Raw genomic sequence first — 18,873 nt, 5'->3', positions numbered from 1 at the left:
ATGGGGTAAATTTACCATATGGATGGTCAGCAACTGATATGATCAGAGAAAACTCTAAAAAACTTCAATGCATACTGGAGCATGATATACTTTATCTCCTCCAGTTGGCTTTTGGACATGAAGAACATTTGATGGATCATGGGGACTACAATAAGATCAAGCACATGGTGTACAATAACCCAGATAGTTCACAGACAATTCAAGCACTCTTGGAAATAATTATCGCCAATGGTGAAACTGCGTGCATCGAGTTCCTGTGTCTGCTACAAGCGTCAAATGCAATAGAAACATATCCTGATCTACAGCACATGTCATGGTACAGTCGTCCAAACGTGATTGGCAATGGCTGTGTGACAGCAAAAGATATGATACGGAAAAACAGTTTAGAACTTAGAAAAATACTGCTTCCAGATATCAAATATGTCATCCAGTGTGTTTTCGAAATTGACGAAAGCCTACTGGTGTCTGGAGAGTACCGGGACCTCATGCAAATGTCTTATTCGGATGCATCATATAGGCTCATTGATAAGATAATGAACAAGGGTGAAAAGATTTGCCAAGTGTTCCTGTCTCTGCTAAAACACGTAAAACTTACAGACAGGTTTCCTGATCTGGAGAAAATGCCTTGGTACGGTCTTCCACCAATGGTTTTTGAAACAGAGAGGGAAGGATTTCGTTTCATGCCGGGAATGTCGTTTACAGAGATTTTAAGGGTAAACAAGCCAAAACTGCAAGAAATCATCATGTCAGATGTGGAATTTTTCATCGATTGTGCTTTCCAATCGGATCTTGTTGGCAATGTGGGCTACAGACAACTCAGGGACACTCACTCGCTGTACACAGCAGCTGTTGAGCTTTTGGACAAAATGCTGTGCAAGGGCGAAGAATTCTGTTATGGGTTCATTGCTATGCTACAAAATAATGAAGTAACAGCAATTAGACCTGAATTGAAGGCACTGCCTTATGCAGCACAACACCAAGGACGCCCTGGATACATGGCTTGCACAGATGCAGTCAGAAGAGCACAAGACAGTATAAGAAAAAACAAGTCAACACTTCAAAACACCCTGATGTCAGATATTGACAATCTCTTCAAGCTTATTTCGCTTATCTGTGAACGAAAACTAATCACACAACTGGATAGATATCGTATCTCAGCGGACCCAGCCACTGAACTTGTGGACTTAATTATGGGCAAGGGTGAATCAACGTGCAATGCTTTCCTGGATATTCTGAAAACAAGAAATGTAATAAAGATGTTTCCTGCTCTGAAGACAATCCCATGGGACAATTCTAGTGACCATGTGAAACAACAGCAAAAAAGGAAGCCTGTGCTTACAACCAAATCAGATGACAACATCATGAAGCCAGAAACAAAGAAAAGAAAATGTGACACAACATAATGTGATGAACAAAGTCATTCCTTTCTGGATAATCTCACCATCTGTAGAACCAAGTACTGAGCTATAGTATTGCTAGAGAATTCATGAATCATTTATTAAAATACAATGTTACAGGGAAGAAAGTGCATAGCCTATATTGTATAGTGTCCACATTCATTACAGTGTTCATACAATCTTGTAAGCATAAAAAAATAAAAAACGTAGCTTTACCACATAGCATTTTTTTTGTATGATGATTCCGCCAGTTATGTTGTTTATCATTATCATTGTATATATGTGTACATGTTTTCTACTCAAAATAAAAATATCAACTACATTATACTAAATATTTGGTCATAATAGTTTTTTTTTAAGAATGTTGGTTATATTGTAATAATGTTGAAATTTGTTTTGTTTCACTAGACAGGTTCATTTTACCTCACTTCTTATGCAGCCAAAAGTGTTGTTGGCATAATGTTTGTAATTAAAATAGCTGAATAAAACTAATACTAATGATTCAGAATTGATTGGTTGATTGGATACTTTAATATAAGTTTGGATAGGATAAGAATCACAAAATGAGGTGTTCCAGATTTTTTTTTGAGAAAGTAGTTTGAGAGATTAGTTTTGCAGTAATGTATACTGTTTATAAGTGTGTTATATTCATATTTTAAAGTTGGAAATAAATTCTTCTTTTCTCATCACCAACACTTTCATGGCCCTCCCCAGTGACATCACCATTGGATCTGTATCAACCTGCAACTTTGCTCGGTTCACGCTTTCTGCGTATTATAAAAGTATGCGTAGCAATGCTAGTGGATACTTTAATAACTGATCTATGGAAAGAGGATTGTGACGGTTGTGAAATAGATCATCCCACCCCAGCCCATCACCAGTGTCTATCCCAACCATCAAGATATTTTTCAATCGTTTTGAAGAATTAATGAAAAGACTGTGGACTGAGCGATTTATTTCAGGAATCATGCATGTGTTGGAAACTCATGGTATTATTACAACAACATCTAGAGTGCAAGGAGTGTGTGAAACTTTTCTACACGAATTGAAGGGTGTTAAAGATATTCCAGGATATATCAAGGCGATTGTTAATGCCAATCTGGTATTGGGTAAAGACAAGAAAACGTGTGCTACTCCCAATGTGCAGTGACGATTCTGATGATTTCTGTTGGTGGTGTATATTTGTGCTGAATATACAGTAGTTGATTACTGTAGGTATTATGCAGGTCAGTAGATGTTGTATAGTTGTGTTGTATAGTTGGTCCTCTACACTTTATGATTGATATACTGTGTACAGTTTGTAGGAAACAGTTTGTAACAAACAAACTGTGAAACAGTTTGTAGTGGGAAAACAAATATGTAGTGAGAGGAAAATAGATAACTACAGTGTAAATGAATAGCTGATCCTCTATACCTGTCCGCTATACATCCAGTGAAATACAATATTGTCATAGATAAAACACTAAATAGTATGGTTATGCATAGGCTTAAATGTTTTACTGTAAATGTACCGTACATGGTGTGAGGTTCATGTACGGTACAGGCTAATTACAAACGTAGTTACCCTACAGAACACCCAGGAAATAAACAATAAGTTGTCTAATTATTACTATGGTCCCTATCATGTATTGAAAATATATAAATAGGAAGAAAAAAAACAGAAAGAATCTACATCCCTCAGACATTGTTATTGTTGTCAAGTGACAGTAAAGAGTAAACTAATTGTGAGATTGTGGATCTGCTGTTTTCGTATAATTTCTGTAAGAGCTTGTGTAACACATTTTTTCTTTAAATACAGAACTACATAGTTTTTCAAAGCTTTCAAATCGTGTTGAAGGATGAAATGTGTGTGTGTGTTATAATATTGCATTATAGAATTTTAAGAATAGCATGCAAGAATGAGGTTTTGCTGAACAATTTGACACTGACATGGATATACTGTATATCATCTATTTTGACTAGTTTGAACCCCTGGATTTACAGGCCTGTCCCCTGACCCGTAAATGCTTTGAGAGTCCACTCTCGTACAAACCTAACATTACACATTACACATCACACTCCTATCACTCCCTCTTTGTGACTTGAATCATTTGGCTTTATTTGTGGGTTAAAGACTAGTTCTGATTTTATGTACTCTACTGTACGACTGCAAAACTCAACTAATGAGTGTTGTTGCTAATAACCACTAACTGTGTTAAGGTTTGACCACGAAATTCATGTCAGACACCATGACATAGTTAGTTAAGGCTTGCTAATGTAAAAATAATTACTAAATATTTACTGGTCTGTTAATATTATTTGGACTATAACCTTTTAAAACTCTGTGTATACTAATTGCTTCCAAACGTTTTTTATTTAAATGGTATTTATTTATCTCGAGACCCAATTGATAAATTATATGTTTGCCCCCCCCAAAACGATCAACATAGCCTCAGTACAAGCCATAATTGTACTGTAGATCTGTCAGCGTCTGCCCCCTGTCACATCTTACTCTCTCTCTCCATATCGCCTCGTTCTGTGAGCAGGTAGATCAGCTGTTTTTCATTACTTATTTATTCTTTTATTTTCATGTATGGAATTTCTCACATTTGGCTAGGTAATAGGTTTCTATAATATATCCATGTGTGCATACTGGAAAAAAATATATATAGTGCATTATCCACTAAAAGTGCATGCCCTGTTTCTACACACCCTGTGTTGTGGTCACTGAGCTTAGCAGTAGGCCTATCATTGTTTTACACCACCCCCTGTTGTGTGACCATTCTTCTACTGGCATGGACCTGCTGTAGTTAACCCATGCTGGGGTCAGGACCATAGTTAGGTAAAGTGATCCATCCCCTCTCCCTGTTGTGGACATCACACATGTTGCAGCATGTCCATCCAGCCATATCCACTGTCCCCCAGTACATACAGAATGAGACTAAAGTCATACATAAGAGAGCCACAATCTCCCCCCAACACGGTGACCCTCCATTCACCAATGTGTACACAAACCTTTATGACAGAGGAGTCACAATGCTATTAATCCAAAATCATCATCTCCCCATCCTACAAGGAATAGAACCCCAGGCTGATCGGTAAACCGCCCTCAAGAAAAAGCCATTGCTTTCCCCATCCCACAAGGAGCACAACCCGGGGTGCCCTCATCCTGTCCATTCCCTAATTACAGTCACGCTAAAGCCATCCTTTAGAAAAACAATAAACCCCACTGTCTTTAAGAATGAACACCAAACAATACACCCCAACATGGGCCCTTTATTCACTTTTGAAACACCTACACACACACACACACACACACACACCCACACACACACACACACACACACACACACACACACACACGCACGCACGCACGCACACACGCACGCACATGCACACACGCACGCACATGCACACACATGCACGCCCACCTACTGTGACGTCATCAACTGCCCTGCCGACCTAACTGCCCCTTATCCTACTATTGTTCATAGAAGTAAAGGGTGAAGTGAGATGCTGTGAGGCATTGCTGTGATGTGATATCCCATGACATTTGTGCCAGTAAAAAACTCTCTCTCTCATACATGCGCACATCTCATACATGTGCACGCACGCACGCACGCACGCACGCACGCACGCACGCACGCACACACACACACACACACCATCCATGATGGTGTCTGTCATCCTTATCCATGCTGGATCAATGATCCTCTGATGGAAAATTTCATGAAAAGCCAACCTGTCAACCTGCTCTGTCCTGGAGCATGATTGAGTGACAGAGGAAGGAATACAGAGCAGTCTCATGTATAGCCAGACAACTATTCCATAGATAGATAGATAGATAGATAGACAGACACCTTTATTATCCCAAGGGGGAAAATCAGTTGCCCAGAGGCAGCACAGCAGTATAAGGTTATTTACAAAGTTACAGAGAAGTAAGAAGAAAAAAATAAAAGAAACAAGAACAGAGTACAGTAAAGAGCAAGGTACATCAAGAGAGTGAACGAATAATATATAAATATATATACATAAAGTGACCTTAAGCACAACTATCAAAATAGTACAGTGTCCAAATCAAAGTGACCATAACAGTCAATGCTAGTTACTAGCAATGACTAGTCTTTTGCATCAAAAAAGTACAGTGTCCAAAACAAAGTGACCATACTGTAGCAGTCAATGTTAGTTAGTGCAACAAGTATCTCACTGTCAGTGCAGTGTCAAAAAATCAGTGTGAAAAAAACAACTCGAAAGGAAAATAAACTAGAAAGGGTGTCACAGCCAGACGCACATGAGCACCCTCCCTGGAAGGTCCTTAGAGGTCAGAGTCAGTACAACTATAGAGTCTGGAACTGCACCTCCCAAAATCCGAGACAGGAAGCTGTCCTCTGTTTGTCATTTCTGTTCACGAAAATATATCTTAAAACGTTCGATTCTTTCATTTCCCTTTCTGCAGCAAGCTATTATGCTTAGATGATTTTGATTTATATTCTGATTCATTTGCGGGACTGTAAAGACGAAACAGAAAGTGCGAAGGATCATCCGCTTGATCATTTTCAGAGCTTTCGTGCTCCAGACGGTCTGACAGAAGCATTTGAAAATTGTGGGAGGAAACCAGTCTGGCTCGCAAGAGAAAAAAATATGAGAGCGAGAGAGAGAGAGAGAGAGAGAGAGAGAGAGAGAGAGAGAGAGAGAGAGAGAGAGAGAGCACTCCATGGACTGTAATGTCACTTTAACTGTGTTTTTAAAGCGCTCGTATCTTCACTTTCTAGCAATTTATTTTTTCTAAACAAATAATGAAATCGTAATTGGAAACTGTATAATGTGCTTTATTTGCATAAGCCTGTAGCAGAAATTAAATGTTTGCAAAATCTGGAATATGGGGCGGGGAGTTCTTGGTAGGTTTGTTGTCCTGCTGTGAACTCTCACTGAAAAGATTCACAAGTGAAGTCACATCACAATCACAGCTTTATCTTAAATTGATCCGCAACACATTTTTTATTAAAGTGCCTTACAGCATGAAGTTATCTGGCTTCAGCATCCTCAGAAGTGAAAGATGAAAAGTTATGTTCGTTAGACTGACGTTGACATTCACTTAAAAGATGCCCCCGGCCCCTGGATCCATAATAATCTCTACCTTTCTATCTCTCTCTTGAACTCTCCTCAACCATCTGGTATCTTCTCCTCTGTCTGTCCCACCATCTCTCCATCTTCAGCCCTCGCCTCTGTCTCTCTCCCTCCCTCATGCTCTGCGTCTGAAAAAGGGACTGTGAACGTCTTCATTTTATTGTTGATTATTAATCGGATTGGAGGTTGTTAGGCTTTTGTGCCTGTTGTTTTTCTTTATTATTTCTATTTTATGTTTGCAAACAATAATACGTGATTTGGTGTGGAGGGAAAAGGGACGGGACCAAGACACCATGGGTCAAATTTAAGTATATAGTGGTTAATGTAATTCTGACCCGTAAGGGTCCATCTTTACACACTAATAAATAATAAAATGAACACAGAATACATTCCATAATTGAGTAATTCTGAGCTGAAACTGGAAACAAATGTACCCTTACAGTTCAATTTGATACCAGTTGTCCATTTGGTCAGAGTTAAACTCTTCTCATGCTTACATCATACAAATAACTGGACAATACCATGGCTCAGGCAGTCTGGAAAAAAGTAAGAAGATCTGCTCTGTGAACCTGATTCCCTATAGATCCTATAGATGCCCCCCCTCTTGTTTTCCCTCTACACTTACTGTACAGTATACAGTATCTTCGTCACAAATAGCTGATCTATAAGCTCACAAATGTTCCCTCCAGAACAGGGAAAATCTCTATTCTGGAGAGGAAATCTCTCAACGGCTAACTGTCAAGGTAACTTTGAGCAAGGCATTTTAATCCCTAATTGTCGTACTTCTGCTCATGCATGACCTCTAGATACAAATAAATCTGTGGTTACAGCTGAACCAGGTGTGAATGTTATGAATTAATTAAAAGCAGGCTTGTTGAATTACTATGTGAGTTTATGCCCAGCAAGCCCTCGCCGAATGAATAAAGGTTAGGCGAGCGGAACAGAGTTAATCATCTTAAAAACACTGTCCAACCCTTATAATGTGGCTTTAAAATCTCAATTTAGTTCATGCAGAAAACACTCAAATAAGAGGTTGTCCCGGTGGTGGTGTTTGTTTGTGCGTACGTATGTGTGTGTGTGTGTGTGTGTGTGTGTGTGTGTGTGTGTGTGTGTGTGTGTGTGTGTGTGTGTGTGTGTGTGTGTGTGTGTGTGTGTGTGTGTGTGTGTGTGTGTGTGTGTGTGTGTGTGTGTGTGCGCGTGTGCGCGTGTGTGTCAGATAGAGAGAGAGAGAGAGGCACTGGGTTTCCTCCAAGGCTACTGTACTAATTGACTCATTTTTCAGCAGAGTGAGAGAGAACAGAGGGGTTACAATAGAGAGAGATTGGAAGAAAGAGAGAGAGAGAGATAGTGGGGGAGAGAGAGAGAGAGAGAGAGAGAGAGAGAGAGAGAGCGAGAGAGCAGGTGGCACATTGTCAGAGGGAGCTTCTGTATAAGCAGCTTGCTCATAGGGAGTGGGTGTGTGGGGTCTTGGCTTCTGGTGAGTTGCTCTGGTGTATTTCTCTTTTCCCCCCCTCTGAGCTCCATTTGGTCGAGGGAATAATAATCATATCATCTTCCCATCATTAGCTCAAAGGCTGCATGCCTTCATTACTTTGACTGAAAAAAAAAAAAAAAAAAAAAAATCGCTGACATAAAAAAGGAATAATGTCCTCCCATATTGGTCACACTGAAGTGTGTATGGCAATGGCGATGGCAGGGGTGTCATTTAGATGGGGTATCTATCTATCTAGAGCTTTTGCTGCAGGGCCTCAGCGTATAGGGGTGTCATTTAGATGGGGTATCTATCTATCTAGAGGCATTTCCTGCAGGGCCTCACCGTATGCAATGTGACAACTATACAACTATAGGAGATGATCTCTTTCCTCATTAGAGAGAGCTGTGGGGAAATGGCTGATGTGGCACAACTGTGTGTGTGTGTGTGTGTGTGTGTGTGTGTGTGTGTGTGTGTGTGTGTGTGTGTGTGTGTGTGTGTGTGTGTGTGTGTGTGTGTGTGTGTGTGTGTGTGTGTGTGTGTGTACAGGATGAGGACCCAAATTGAACCTGTGTAATGTTTTAATCACGTATAAATTATAATTCAATTAATTAGATGCAAATGAAGTGTAAATGCAATGTATTATATACACTTGTGCGCTCATGTGTGCACAATATACCTGCAGGCATAAGGTGCTGGCCCCTAAAAGCAAAGCCCAGTATCTGCATCACATATCTGATGCAGCATCAGATATTTACAACCCTCACACAGTATACCAGCTGTGTATACTGTACGCATGTCAAACCAACCAAGCTGTTATGTCTGTCACTTGACTGTGAGTAGTACCATACCAAACAATACATCTTCTCTGACGGGCAGAAATGAACAAGAGTGTTCGTTTCTAGGAAATGAAGGGGGGAAAAAAGAACCTATGAAATATTATGAACACCCACAGACAGACTTAATTACTCAAATATTTCTAAATTAAGGTTAAAATGGCGAAAATAGCAGATGCACGACGTGTTGTGACTTGTGAGCTTGCAGATCAGCTGCCTTCGTACAACACTCTTGTGCGACAAAGTAGGGTATTAATTGACAAAAAAATATTTATAATAATACAATACAACATTCACTGGATGGTACTGATTCTGTTTCACTATAATGCATTGATTCTCCAACGTTCGGGGGACCCCACTTTGGGAAGCAGAATCGGCTTGTCACTCTGTTCTGGTATTGGCTTATGCTGGTTCTATTTGACTTGATCCTGTTCTGCTATTGGTTGATACTGTCTGTGTAGCACGGTGTTACTGGTTGTTAGAACACCAGCAAGTTTACATATCGACTCCATCAAGTGGTCTGACAAGTTGTTATGTCTTAATTAGTGCTGTCAGCCTGTCACACTGTCTAACAGTCAGCATCACACATGCACGCATACACACACACGCACGCACGCACGCACGCACGCACGCACGCACGCACTCACACAACACAAAACAGCAGCTTATTCAAACCTGCTCCCGCAGTAATGTAATCGTACCAAGCAATGATCATGCAGACAGTGCTACTATGAATGTCTGCAACCCATTCTTGCCACGTTGAATGGATAGACGTTGTCAACTGTTGTCAAAATTATAGCTTCCGCAGTGTTATCACTCCCACTCTCCATACAATATCCAACTACTGTATGTCTATAGCAGCATGTAAGACAGAGTTCTTTCAAACACCGTTGGTACGTATTGCAGAATTGTAGAAGCAGACATACTGACAGCTTATTATGGGTGATGATAAACACGTAGCTGCTGCATCGGCACTCATACAGTATGTCACTCTCAAGTTGTTTCATTCTCTTTTATCAGGCGAGAGGGATAATAATGCCGTTTAGACGCCATCCACTCTGTTCCAAGTCTAATTTTCAGTCTAACGTCAGCTCAGTATAATTATGGATGATGGAGGTAGGAAGAATAAGAGCCGTCACAGTTTTTATTTCATGAGCCGGGCGCTGGCTGTCTGTTTATGATCTTTGAAACTTATTATAAGGCTTAGAAAAAAGAAAGCCTAGATGCTGATGATGCCATCATCCGTAGTGGTATGGTTGGAGGGGGTATTCTGCATGCTATACGTGATGTGTACAGTACCATTTCTGAACGGGAGAAGCTATACCGGTATATACACACACATATACATTTCCATAAGAAATCTGGGGGATTGCTGTTGAAAAGACTTTCTTCCAGGATTGTTAATATAAAGTTGTCATGCTAACCTAACTGCTGTTGCCAAGTATGCCATCATGGACACCATATTTAGGACAGTTTGACCCGGAATAAAAAATGTGGGCATGGCTGATTCATCATGTCCTCATTGTGATTTAACACATCTGGTCCAGAATTTCTTATTTGGTGTGCGTGCGTGCGTGCGTGCGTGTGTGCAGGATGAGGACCCAAATTGAACCTGTGTAATGTTTTAATCACGTATAAATTATAATTCAATTAATTAGATGCAAATTAAGTCTAAATGCAATGTATTATATACAGTACACTTGTGCGCTCATGTGTGCACAATATACCTGCAGGCATAAGGTGCTGGCCCCTAAAAGCAAAGCCCAGTATCTGCATCACATATCTGATGCAGCAGATTTAACACATCTGGTCCAGAATTTCTTATTTGGCACGGCCAACCTTAACTTCAAGACCTCAGTCAAGACTATCCAAGACTCTTCCTTTGAAGAACCTCCAACTCACACCAGAGTGAGCTTCCTTATAGGTCTTCAAGAATAACCTCTTGATACAATATGGAATTCAGAACCATACTGTTGGTAGTCACTCGAAGCCATCCCTGAATCACACGGACAAGACATCGCTGGTTAAGTTCTGATCAGACACCACTACAGGGGGGCATGGTCCCTCCCAATCAATCAATCAATCAATCAATCAATCAATCAATCAATCAATCAATCCTTTTGTGTAGTTTTGTATACTGTATAGTAAAATGCACACGTGCTCGTGCGTACAGTTGATGAAGGACAAATGCGTGGTCAATAACATATCTACCGACTGCACCATGCCTCCGAATGTGTACTTTACTGCCATTTAATAGCTTGTGGAACACCAATATAAAACATGCTTCACTGCAGTGCTGAATATTTCCTTTTAAATTACCCCCCATTAGATGACATGAGTCAATTTAATGTATGACTTAACATACAAGTGAGTGGGGGTGTGTGAATGTGTGAGTTAATTGTTTGTGTGTGTAATGAACGTGCGCGCATGTGAGCCTGCTTTCATCCGTTTGCATGGGTGTATGATTGTGGGTACGTGTGACTCACTCAGTCACTGTGGAAAGTACACTAGGCACGTGCGCTTCCTCTGGACGCGTTCATGAGCAGTGGGTGCTCAGCCACAGGAACGTCTAATTAGGAAAAGTTACCACACTAAGGTGGAAGTAGGGTTGCCAACTCCGAGAGTTTCAAATACGGGACACCTCATTATATTTCTGAGGAAAGGTGCGGCGGCAAAGCCGCCGCCGAAAAATCGGGCATTTTCGTATATTAAATCATATTTTTCCTTTCACAATATCATTTCTGGTGTCTTTGGGCCATGTCCTATTACCTTAAAATCATGTAGTGTATTTTTTATTTTATTTTTTCTTCCAAAACAGGTCTACCTGGTTCTCATGTGCCCACTGTTTGGTTACCCAACAATAGTTTAATCATATTGGCATACAGTAATAACCATTAGGTTTTAAAAACAAAATCAACGCATGCTTATGTTATTTCACATACCAGCCAGTCTGGGGTCGCTTTAGTAGTTGGCAGACAAGAAATACTGTAGTGCTCCCAGGAATACCAATATATCCATGGGTTATTTTCTGCTTGCTTTTTCACTTTGTTGTTTAGGCTATCACCTATCATGGATTCATGTCTAATCTGTTTGTACACAATCTTCTGTCACACGTTTTCTTTTTTAAAGACATTCAACTCGGTATCGCTCGCACTTTCGCGCAGGCAACTGTGGATTGTACCTACAGCCCATGGGAACGGATTGTGTAGGCGGCGGAGCGGCGGAGCCTGTGTCTTAGCAACACTGTGTTAATAAGCCAATGGGCTGCTTACAAACAGCGCAGCGCCTCACTCAGCAATGGGATGCAGCACTTGACTCAGAGGAGAGCAGAGTGGAAGCTCTCTGACAGGCAGAATCGCTGTCATTTCTCAATTAAATCATCCCGTCATTCATATTTATCCCCCAACCTTCAAATACGGGACAAAGAGCGTCCCGTTTCAGTTCAATACGGGACACGTCTTTTAGTTTCCAAAAAAGGGACGATCCCGTATTTTACGGGACGGTTGGTAACCCTAGGTGGAAGTGGCATCACTCCAAAATAAGAGGATGCAAGACAAACGTGATTCGGCACCAGCCTTCCTCAGAGCTTTTACTCTTTTTGCTCTGAGGAAGGCTAGTGCCGAAACGCATTATAGCTGGGAGGGAATTCGAAGGTATGGTAAAACCCATTGCCAACAAGTTGGGCTTGCTGTTTGCAATTGCTTGCACATCTTAGTCTGTGTTGCATTACAGTATTCTGGTACATGATAAAGTCATCAGTGTTCATTTCTATGAACACAATTAAGGACCTTACTGTGTATAGGGACTGGGGTAGTATTTAGGTTGAATGTTAAACCTCATTCAACCTAACCTGACCTCAGACTCAGACCTTTCTGCCTTTTCAAAAGTACACATGGAAGAAAAGTAATCACCTGGATTGGAACACTGGTCTCCCGCATGCAAAATAAACTGTGAAGTGAAAAACATAACGCTTGCGTCAAAAGACACTAAGTCAGTAAATCTCTAAAACATCACCAAATGTATCACTTTCTGATCATTGTGTAAAGCTGTAAACCCTGACCCTCAAAATGTATTTACAACAAAACAAGACAGATTGCATACGGCAAGGCAAGACAGTTTTATTTGTATAACACATTTCAACAACAAGGCAATTAATTCAAAGTGCTTACACAGAACATCAAGCAAAGGAAACTAAATTATACAATGACATCAGGATGCATAAAACAAAATAAGTAAAAATAAGCAGATACAATTACAGTGCAGAAGAGAAAACATACAATGATTCTTCTCTCAAAGTAAAAACAATGCTGAACACCCACACATATGGAAAATAAGTTTATTGCGACCGAAGGTCGCAGTTTACTATGAGAAACGTCACAGCTTGTCCGGTCCGTGTCCGTCCGTCTGTCCGTGTAGACGTGTACAGTATGTACACATTTTTACGGTCTATGGGTTTGCCGCTCTGACATCATGCTCTGATGTCACTATGATGTCAGGGGAACAAGTTACAACCCTACCAGAATGGGTTGCCGCTCTGACATCACGTTCTGGCTTCACTGTGATGTCACACTAACAGAATCCATTTTATCCCCATATATGTAGTTCCCTGATGTCATCGATATTAATGATGCCCTGTTAGAGAGATCCCTGTGATGCTAGGGGGAACAATACCTTTTATGCCCATATATGGAGATATGGAGATCCCTGTGATGCCAGGGGAAAAAAATCCCTTTTATGCCCATATATGGAGATCCCTGATGTCCACATCCCTGATGTCCACATCACTGTGGCGCGACCTCGCTTGTCGCCCTGAGGTGTCTTACTAGTTATGTTCAGTACGGTATAGGGATGCGGTATCGGTACTCACAGTATCGGTACTCGTCCCGATAACGGCCTATTTTGCTGTACTCGTACTCGTCCGATATTGCTCACGGCAGCGCCAGATACCATTTTGTTTCATAAATATGTAGGTAACAACATATCAAAAGTCCTAAGACACAGTTTTGTGTGTGTTAGTTCAACTAATGAACAGTGTTTTCACCTTCTCTCACTCTAGTCATGACAACATCATTATTTAAAGCATTTTATTTTGGAGCGCCACACACTATTTAAGCACTTGTACAGAAACGTAACTTACAGTATCGGTATTCGGTATCAGCAAGTACTCAAATTAAGTACTTGTACTCGTAATTGGTCAGAAAAAAAGTACTATCGGGACATCCCTAGTACGGTATATTTCTTTCATCTACGGCTGTTTTGTTTTGTATTTTCAAATTTTCTTTTTCACCGCTGCACAACCAATTGCCCTTCTAGGGAAAAACAGTACAGTCAAGTTCTATTTGACTCTCATGGGGCTTGCACAATCCACTCCCTCCCTCATGCCTACCCATTGTCTGCCCCTCTTCCCTCTTCCCCCTGATTGACACTTGCTTCTTGCTCCATTTTTACATAGAAACACTACACTGGAACCCTTAGTATTGTGAATATTGTGTTCACAATTTTCACTTGGCATTTACAGCATGTGTTCTCTGTTACTCTTCAGTTGCAGCGAGGAAGTTACTCGCTATACAAACACCATTCATGCTGGCCTTATCTTTTGTACAAACAAACAATGCTCATAATATTTTGCATGCAATGATTTACCCCATAAATTGCTGTGTCGATACGAATGGAACATGTGCAAAACGCAATTAGTTTTGACTGGAATGTGCAATGTGGAATGAGAATTGGAACTACTCCATGTCAACTGCACTTGCATTCAGTGTGAACACAATGAAAAGTGAAATTGGCCGATTGCCTTATTAGTGTGGGGTTTTGAGGCACTGTTAAGAGAATGTGGTTAGAGATTCAATAGCAATGCATCCAAGCGATGCGAGAGGGAAAACTGTAGCTCTATATCATGTGAAATCCAAGTCACAGCCGACACTTTGGTTTGGTAAATAATATATGAGGCAAGGGAATTGTGTGGGCAGGATGTTGTGTCTTTATGTAAACATCGGTACTTGCCGAGTGTAGGCTACACCCCCCACAGGCAGAGACAGACTTCAAGAGCCTCAACCTCAGTGCTGTATTGGTTGGCAAGGAAGCGGGGGGGGGGGGTTGCCATCATGTCTCATTGACTGTGAAGGATGGGCATTGATCATTATGTACCTAGAAGCAGTGCTTCTCAAACTGTTTTATGTCAAGGACCCCCAAATGGACACTTTATGTGCCCGCGGATGCCCATTTGAAAAGATATGCCAGGGACCCCCATAAGAGAAGATTTGTATGGCTCTAGCAGTGATTCTATAGGTGCCGTCACCATTGTCAAAGTGGTATTGCCAAGGAACGGGAAAAAAAAATCCAGGGAAATTATTCATTTTTTGAAGTTAAAAATGGCTAGAAGCGGTTAAAAACTGGTCTGTGCGGCAGCAGAAATAGCCTTGATATAGACCAGTGGTTCTCAACCTTTTTACACCAAGTACCACCTCAGAGAATATCTGTGTCTCCAACTACCACCATCTCGTCTCTCACTGTTAGTGTCATCACAGCTCATGAGACGCACAGTACACAGAGCGCAAATCAGGTTTTATGAAGCGTTATACAGAGCGCATGCCACTTCATTGGCGAAATGGATAATATTAATATATAAGATTTATAGTATACAGTATACCATTTTAATTTCAAGGACCGCCAGTTTGACATGCAGTAAGCTACGGACCCCATGTAATGGTATTTCTATCTCTGGAACCCCAATTTCTATTGTGAAAGCAATGTTAATTTAACTCTGAGAGAGTGCAAACGGAACCAAATGGTTGGTTCCGTTTGTACACTCTTTGAGTTACATACCCATAAGGGTCCATTCGGTTCCTACAGTAACTATCATTTAGCTGGGGACACCCTAGAACTCCCTCAAGGACCCCTGGGGGTCCCCAGACCCCACTTTGAAAACCAATGCCTTATAGAAGTCATATAAAGAAGGAAAAAAGCAAGATGGAGGAAGAAAGCAGTGAAAGCATGAAAAAAAACACTGCGTTCCTTTCCTCTCACAGGTGTTTGTTTCTATCATCACCTGGGTCATGACATCCTCTTCATACTCCCAGTATACGTAGGCTACAAGCACTGCACTTTAAACAGTAGAATCCTAAGCGTTACAGGATCCATTTTTTCCATTAAATGAATGCCAAGGATTTTACGGTGTATAAAGGATATTAAATCACTCTGTCACACACAGAATAATATACTATATTTTATTTTGTGTAATTTAAGCTTCTTGCTCTCATATGCCTGTGCATGTCTTGCTCACGCATTTAAAGTTGCCTTGGAAATGCGGTGTCCCTGTGCAGAATCAACCACTTAATCACAACCTCCCTGGTTCCAATGTTCCATTGCTGCTGGAGATTGTGTATCCCATCTGCCCATGCAGGCTCTTTACATTATACCACTGTATCTACAGTAAATACAGAAAATCATATATATTTCTGGTACAGTATCTTTGTGGTGGTCTTGCGTTATTGAGGTGCTGTCACTACCCATCAGTTGAAATCCTATCTGGACTGCAACACGATTGTGCACTTTATTCACTTATATCCAGTCCGGTTTCGGAACAAGTTTCTGAACAAACTATAAATACTGCACCAGAGTTGTATGCCTCCACCACCAGTTGCGTTTTACAGTACCTCCAGTCTGCCCAGACTCATCTATCTTATTTAAATATCTATATGTGGCACTACTAAACTAAGACATACACTTAAAAATTAATAGTAACTTATAAATTAACAATAAAATATAAGTAGTAAAGTGCAAGGTGCTTTTAGTTCAAATTGACTAAAGGCTGACAACGCCACCTTTTTATGAGGTCTGGTCCTCAGTTAAACATTAATATAAAAAAGGGCAACACAGGTTTGTTAACGTATAATTAAAAAAGGCAAAAACTTAAGAGGCAAACTTCAAAAGTTGAACAAAGTCATGTATTAAATTAAAACCTAATTACAGAGCATCTAAAAGGCCAGCACAACAATAAAAAAAAAACTCCCAACTAAAAGGGCCCTCTAACTATAAAAGCATAAAACAGATAAAACCAGACAATGGAAGAAGGGGGGGAGAGCAGTTGGGTTCATACAGTGCCACCTCTTGTATCGTCTTCCAATATGGCCCTGTGGAGGACAAGGGGGTATGCAAGTAACAAAGTATTGGCTAGAATATTTTCTTGGCAAACTGCTGCCTAGTGTACACTGTGGACCGTTGCTCGGACTTACAGGCAATCTCTGCCGCTCACAATGCATCCTTTTTGCTGTTTGTGAACATTTGAAAAGTATTAACAAGGGCTTGTTACTAAATAATGACTATACTGGATGTTCAGGTTCTTTTTTCCAGTCCCGTACAATGTACCAGTTCCAGTACAATGTTTCCACCCAACGGCGACGATGTGTAATAATAATACCACCGGCGGAGGCATAATAGAAATAATACCATCCCAGGAGCCCTACTCTGAGTCAATGTACAGTACTGTTACAGCAAGACAGTTAAACTGACTGATGTGTATCATGATCATGCTGTTTTGAAATACACAAACATATCGTCGTTGTCGGGTGAAAACCTTGTATGTCCAAAGCCGTTCGTTTTGCATTTAACATTTAAAAATGATTCAAACTAGTAAAAACAGCCGATCTACAAGTACACAACGCCTCGCACCGCGAGGCGTTGTGTGCTTGTAGATCAGCTGTTTTCACTACTTTTGTGCGACGGCCTTGTATGATGAAGCAGGGCTTTACTTTGCGAAAGAACTTGCAAATTTGAAACTTGGAGACACGAGGTTTCCACCCGACAACGACGATATACAAATCTTCATGTGGTGTCACATATCTGCTACTGTAGGACGGTGCTACTGCCTGTCTTCTGTTCTCCTTAACCCTTGTGTTCACGTGGTTCGAGCGAGTCAGCATGATGGTGATCCTGCTGAACTGTGTGACCCTGGGGATGTACCAGCCCTGTGAGAACATCGACTGCTCCTCAGAACGCTGCCAGGTCCTGCAGGTACACACACACACACACACACACGCACGCACGCGCACGCACGCACGCACGCACGCACGCACGCACGCACGCACACACACACACACACACTTCTTTATTTGAGTCCACATTTATAAAACACATTACAAGGGCCCAAATATGCTTCTGAAGTCCCACACACTCGAAAAGAGCATGTGTCATGAATCCAAACAAGTACTGTACAGTATGTTCATATGAACTATGAACATGACACTACAGTACCACTCACTGTCTGTATGCACCTCAGTACCTGACACTACCATGCTCTAGCCCTGTAGGCTGTGTGCTGTGACTCACTACTAACATGCATGTTGGAATGATACAGCTAACCTGTCTCCTCCTCAGAGTACGACCCCACAACAGCTTCTCCCATGTGCGTGTGAGTGCATGTGTGTGTGTGTGTGTGTGTGTGTGTGTGTGTGTGTGTGTGTGTGTGTGTGATAATTAAGCACTGACCCTCCATTGTCCAGTTTGCTGTCTTCCAAAAACATACTTATATATGTACTTATATGTAAATGCAGCTTTCTGGAATTAGTGGCACTTTGACCCAGGTGGCATCTATCCCCCATTCATTTGGAGTTAAATGCGTGCGTGCATGCATGGGTGCGTGCGTGCGTGCGTGCGTGCGTGCGTGCGTGCGTGCGTGCGTGCGTGCGTTGTGTGCAGACTGTACATGTGATCATAAGGTGCGCACAACCACCAAGTGTCTACACACACGTGTACAATGACCTTAAAATGATGTACTATCACAGTCGCAGGTAGCCAGGGAAGTGATATTGATACAAAACACCTACTTTGCAGGCTTTGTTCCGCTTTCATCAAGGGACATCTCTGTGGGCATAAAAGGAACAAGGACGGAATCGTTAGCACTGCTCAAATTGGGACTGACAGATACATAGATATCCATATATGAGCATGAAAGGGACAAATGGTAAGACAGAATACATTTCCCAGCGGATTCCTCGTGATTTATGTCAGGGCAACCACTTTCTAGTAGTACTGTGCCCCTATCAAAAAACAGGTTCCATTT

The 18,873-nt window shown here is 41.2% G+C and overlaps 1 protein-coding gene across 1 annotated transcript in view; it reads left to right on the top strand.

Moving 5' to 3' along the window:
* LOC308282166 (voltage-dependent T-type calcium channel subunit alpha-1I-like) overlaps positions 1-18,873 on the top strand; it is a gene marked incomplete at its 3' end in the record, with an annotated part of 234,626 nt that overhangs the window by 32,668 nt on the left and 183,085 nt on the right. Inside the window, exon 2 of the mRNA XM_080722510.1 lies at positions 17,724-17,825. Within this exon, the coding sequence (XP_080578636.1) occupies positions 17,724-17,825 (102 nt within the window). The remainder of the gene's footprint in view (positions 1-17,723; positions 17,826-18,873) is intronic.

This window comes from Nannobrachium achirus, assembly GCF_963921795.1.
Source record: "Nannobrachium achirus genome assembly, chromosome: 3".
NCBI classification, from domain to species: domain Eukaryota; kingdom Metazoa; phylum Chordata; class Actinopteri; order Myctophiformes; family Myctophidae; genus Nannobrachium; species Nannobrachium achirus.
The sequence above is the reverse complement of the archived record's forward strand: the minus strand, read 5'-3'. Positions and strand labels throughout refer to the sequence as shown.